The sequence below is a fragment of the Montipora capricornis genome, chromosome 12 (genome assembly GCF_036669925.1).
Source record: "Montipora capricornis isolate CH-2021 chromosome 12, ASM3666992v2, whole genome shotgun sequence".
In the NCBI taxonomy this organism is placed as follows: Eukaryota; Metazoa; Cnidaria; class Anthozoa; order Scleractinia; family Acroporidae; genus Montipora; species Montipora capricornis.
In genome coordinates this window covers 11,667,985-11,673,256 of record NC_090894.1, presented here as the reverse complement: position 1 = coordinate 11,673,256, position 5,272 = coordinate 11,667,985, and the positions used below count along the sequence as shown (strand labels likewise).

Below are 5,272 nucleotides of genomic sequence, written 5' to 3'. Positions count from 1 at the left end.
AAATCAGGTGCCTGTGTATGGGGGGGGGGGGGGGGGGATCTGCTCGCTTACCTCATCCTCTTCATACCCTCGACTACCCTTGTAAACCCCTATATACCCTTGTAAACACTTGTATACCCTTGTATACTCCTATACTGCCCATATACCTTTGTGGACTCTATATACCCTTGCATTCTATACCCTTGTATACCTCTGTGTACTCTTGCATACCTCAGTATACCCCGAAAAAGCGTGATTTATGTAGTTGACAACTGCCATTCTACTTAAGATCTCTCGTTCTCCTCTACAATATAATTGGCAGCTTGACTTCGTTACGCCACAGGAAGTAGTTTCACTACTTTCCACCACCTAGTTTCGTCCTGTAGTACAGAAATGGGTTTGTCAAGTGGGTTGATATCTCATATTGACCACCATAGAGAAATTTGAAAGCCAACGTTTCGAGCGTTATTGATAAAAAACTACGAAAGCATCCAAAAGCTTGTATATCTTACTAATTCTCCGAAAGTCAGGCTTCAAAACCGAAGTTATTATGTCATTTTTTTGCTGCTTTATTAGACGGTCCGATAATGGAATATGGATGCCCAGTATGGCACACTGGATTACCTAACTACCTTAGCGACACTATCAAAAACATCGGTCCAGCAAGAGAGCATCTTTTACTACAAACCCCGATTTGAAATATACGGACACAATTACAAACGCTTTTTAACTTTTTGTAAGGGATATATAGGTACTTATGTCCAGAAATGCACTTAAAGGTATACAAGGGCACACAAAAGTATACAAGGTTTTATGCGGGTATACAAAGGTATTCAAGAGTATATAGAGTCCACAAAGGTATATAGGCAGTATAGGAGTATACAAGGGTATACAAGTATTTACAAGGGTATATAGGGGTTTACAAGGGTAGTCAAGGGTATGAAGTGGATGAGGTAAGAGAGCAGATCCCCCCCCCCCCCCGCCCCCTCCATACACAGGCACCTGATTTGCCAGTTGTAATAACGGAAAGAAACTTTAGTTGAGCACGGCATTGGGAACGCGAACTTAAACTAAAAATAGATTTTTAAAAAACTATGATGGAGCAGGGGGATCCGTTCTCTCACCTCATCCTCTCTTGAGGGTATATAGAGGTATACAAGGGTATATAGGGGTATACAAGGGTTTATAGGATTATTGCTTACAATATTTATTACACTATAATAAGGGATACATAAGGTCCGTACCCAGGCGCCGGTATAAAAGACACGCCAGATATAAAAGTCGCGCCAAACAAAAAAAGTCGCGCCATATAAAAAAAGTCGCGCCAAACAAAAAAAGTCGCGCCAAATCAAAAAAGTCGCGCCAAATTAAGAAAAGTCGCGCCAAATAAAAAAAGTCGCGCCACTGACACAAATAAAAACAAGAGTCACGCCCAAAGTAAAAAAGTCTCACCAGAAGTAAATAAAAAGTATACGCACACCCGGGTGGCACTAACAGGGCTCCGTAGTAGCCTGATGATTGTCCAAACATGAAACTTATTGCCAACCAGTCAGGCCTTCTGAAGACAGAAGGCCTGGCGAGGCGGCAGCTTATAGAGCCGCGAGAAGATTTTTAGGCGGACGAAATCTCAGAAGCGCTTCAAATTTGAGTGTAATGTAGACCAAAAGCTGTAATGTAGACCAAAGCGATGAAATGTTGACCGTAGCGATAACCAATGAGAGTTAAGCACGAGTACGCCGCGTGATGTTTGCAGCCGCCAGATCACGCAAGCTTGGCTCGTTGGCACTTCAGCGACAGCTATAACTAGTATATATATATAACAGAAACGTGAAATAGAAACGTGAAAACCTTATCTTCAAGTCGAAGAGTGCTCTACAATAGTGGAGCTTTGTAATTAATTGTATTTAATTAATTGTATAGGAAAGGAAAATTAAAACTTTAAAACACTACAGAACTGTTTCGAATGGGCCTGATGGTCCTCTCTGATGGTCAGGTGCATGAGACACTGACTGACAAACGTTCCTTTTATAGGTTGATGGTTCAAGCATGCTTTATCAAATATTTGGTTGCGTGCCGGCACGCACTCGCCAGTTCGTTCCTTTTGTTCAGGGTGCCCGCTCCCGGTTTACATATGGTGTAGAATTTTTCTGTTATGCAAAGATTACATCTCTTTGTTACATTTGAATAAGGCCTGGCGCGAGCCATTACGCCCACAACAAGCTTTTTTACCGTGTTTATGGACCTCGACTTCGTCTCGGTCCATAAACACGCAAAAAAAGAACTTGGCCAATATCCAGCCATTTTGACCTCACGCTTGGCCAATAACCCACATATATTCTGTAAATTCGTTAGATCTCCAAATAAACCTGATGAAGGCTGGTATTGGCCAGCCGAATATCGTTAAAAAATACATTTTCGCGGCGTTGTTTTATCAGTCGTGTAATAGTTTTCTTGACTTTCATAAATATTTTTTATTCAGTGTTGACTGATCACGATCTTCTCTGATCCAACGCTGTGCAAGACTCATCGTCCAAGGTTTTTGCAAAGGTTTAAAACCTCAACTTCTCTAATACCGTAAACCGTTGGGTCGCACTCCACTGTACATCGAGGCTTCTGCTTGTGGACTTATGGGTCCAGTTTTTCAATGATTAATTAAAGGAAACTCAAATTCCAGTTTATTTACTGATTAAGGATTTTAAGCCTTCATCTTTTGTCATTTTCCTCCAGAATAATGCTTTTTCGACGGGTAAAATTCAAATTTAGGATGGTATTTAATTAAATCGCGGATTAGTGTCAATCGGTTTTGAGCAACTGGGCCCCGAAGATGTTTAAGGTTATATTGTGATAAAGGGTGTTGAAGTTCGCATGGCTCTCCTTATCTCTCAACAAAGAAGAGACTCAAGCCCACCTATTCTTTGATTGCACCCGACGTCACAGCGCCGGACAAGTTGGTGGAAAGAACAAAAGCGGAAAAGTCTTTCGGGAATTTGACTCTAAAACTTCAGCTACATTTTTCTATTGTTTTGCCACCAACATGGCCGTCTTATCACGTGAGTGCAATCAAAGACTTTTATACTCAAACCGAATACATGCGGAAAATATATTCTGCTAGAATGATTCACCTTCAAGGATATTCGATGAGTCCTAGAATCAGCCTCCTTTCAACGTGTAAACAACCCTCTTATCTGACCCACCTGAAAACAATCGTGAGTGGAATAAGGAAATTCCCCAAAATTGCTTGCAAGTATGGCGGCGTTCGGCTCGCTCTCCCTGCGTAACCAACCATTATCCAGTTTAAAGCATCACTGATGCCAGTTAGAAACAGTAAAAGGTGAGGAAATTTCTTTTCGGCGTCTCCGATATCTTGGGGTGAATAAATTTTAACGTACATTGTTCCAAGCCCAAAGGAGACACATAACGCTAGAGACGAGAAGGACATGATGAAGTAACTGCCAATCTTCGTTTTTTCACCTGCATCATTACCAGAATCAAGCCACAGTGGCAAACTAACAGACTGCGCAACTTCGGCAGCTACTATAACTGTGGCAAAGAGCAAGTTCGCCCAAAATATCGGAATTTTGCAAAGTCCTATACTGAGGCGTTTCTTGGAATCCATTTTATGCGACGAAAAGTCTAAATCGAGACTACACGTTGCTTGGTTGGAGAGATATTGCCCGTTGGTGGATATTTTAGCCATTTCTGATGACTGAAAACCAACCTACAGGTTGTAAGAGGGCTGGCCCAAAGATGTGATTAATTCGGAGTGATACGGAGTTCTTTTAGACGGCAGGCGAGGGCATTTTGCGGGCGTAATACCACCTGTGCTGTTGAAAACCTAATTTAAACACTACTTTTCCCTCCTTTGTTGACCGAATCGTCCAAAAGAAACCACCGAGAGCCTGATTGGAAAGCCCGCGATGATCTTTTCGAGTCAAATGTTCATCACATGTTTTCTCGGGAATAAGGATTGTTAGTTTTCTCTCGAACGGTATTCTTCGCTGAATACAATGTACATTTCAAGTTCATTGGAAGCCAGATTAAGGGCTTTTGAGTCCAGGCCGCAAATCTCGAGATATTTTTACTGACATTTCCGACCCATTAATTACTCGGGAAGAATAGTTCGATCTTTTGTCCTTTATCAATTCGGATCCTTTTTCATGTTTAAACACATATGACCATATGACCATCCCATGCCTGTTCAATTAATAGGCTGCATATTTCGTGAATAATTCAATACAAGATCACAATCACGAAAATGACTGAATCGAGACCAACTACGAATTTTGAAAAGATCAACGACAGACGCCATACCTTGAGCGACTCTAAACTGGTGGTGTTTTAATACAGATACAAAATAAGATGTGTGACTGTCACGGCCATTGGGCTAAATTAACTCGAAATCGTTCCGAAAAAGAACAAAACATCAAACGAGAGTCATATGTTGCCTTAGGGGCCGTGCAATGTTGCCTGTGTGCTTCCTTAGCATTATGCACAGACTTGTCACTCTTCTGTCAGTCTAACATGGGGAAAATTTCGCCAGAAAAATTCGCAACGGCGGGAGACTTGGTCCCGTCAATATATATGAAGGAAAGTGTTTTCCCGGGATACCCTTTCAGCATAGTCAAGTGAAACAAGCGTGACATGACAAAATGTTGCTCCGTTTAACCAAGTGAAAAGCTGAAAGTGCAAGACTGGGAAGAGGTCTATGCAGCTAACCTATGACCGAGATGTCTCGGATGGGAAGCTGGAGCGTTTAATGGAAAAGAGCTAATTAGCTGTACTGCTAGGTACGTCACGGCTTGCCGTATTTTTATGGCAGATGTACAGAAAGATGAGTCGCGCAGGGTAGCTTGGAAAACATAAGGGTTGGGAAACAGGACTCAGTCTCGTTTGCAGCTGTTTTTGGGGCGTTTCACAATGCTCGTCGACCTTAAAAAACGGCTGCTGCGGAGATCACAAACTGAGGGTAGCAGTGACAATCTTACTCGCGAGGTAGGAGATGCCTCGCAAAGGGAGGGAAAAAATCCAATAGGCCTTTTTCGTTATATTAAAATTCAGCTTGAAAGACTGAGTTTCTGAGGACAAAGACAAAGGAAAGTGGATGATATGTAAATATTTTTCACATTCATTAATATTCCAACCTGTTTCTATTGTTTTTGTCCTCACTACCTCACTATCAAGCTGAATATTTGGTATTTCGAAAATGGCCTATTCTAAACTGACGACGTTCAGCTTTTATACGGGCGCCTTCAGTGAAAAGGGCAAACAATACCAGATTCGAATGCTTGCCGAT

At 41.8% G+C, this 5,272-nt stretch overlaps 1 protein-coding gene across 1 annotated transcript in view; it reads right to left on the bottom strand.

The window, feature by feature from the left end:
- LOC138027680 (crt homolog 3-like) overlaps positions 1-3,884 on the bottom strand; it is a 27,214-nt gene extending 23,330 nt beyond the window's left edge. The window contains exon 1 of the mRNA XM_068875247.1: positions 3,174-3,884. Coding sequence (XP_068731348.1) covers positions 3,174-3,676 — 503 coding nt within the window. The 5' untranslated portion in view covers positions 3,677-3,884. The remainder of the gene's footprint in view (positions 1-3,173) is intronic.
- Positions 3,885-5,272: the final 1,388 nt, after the last annotated feature.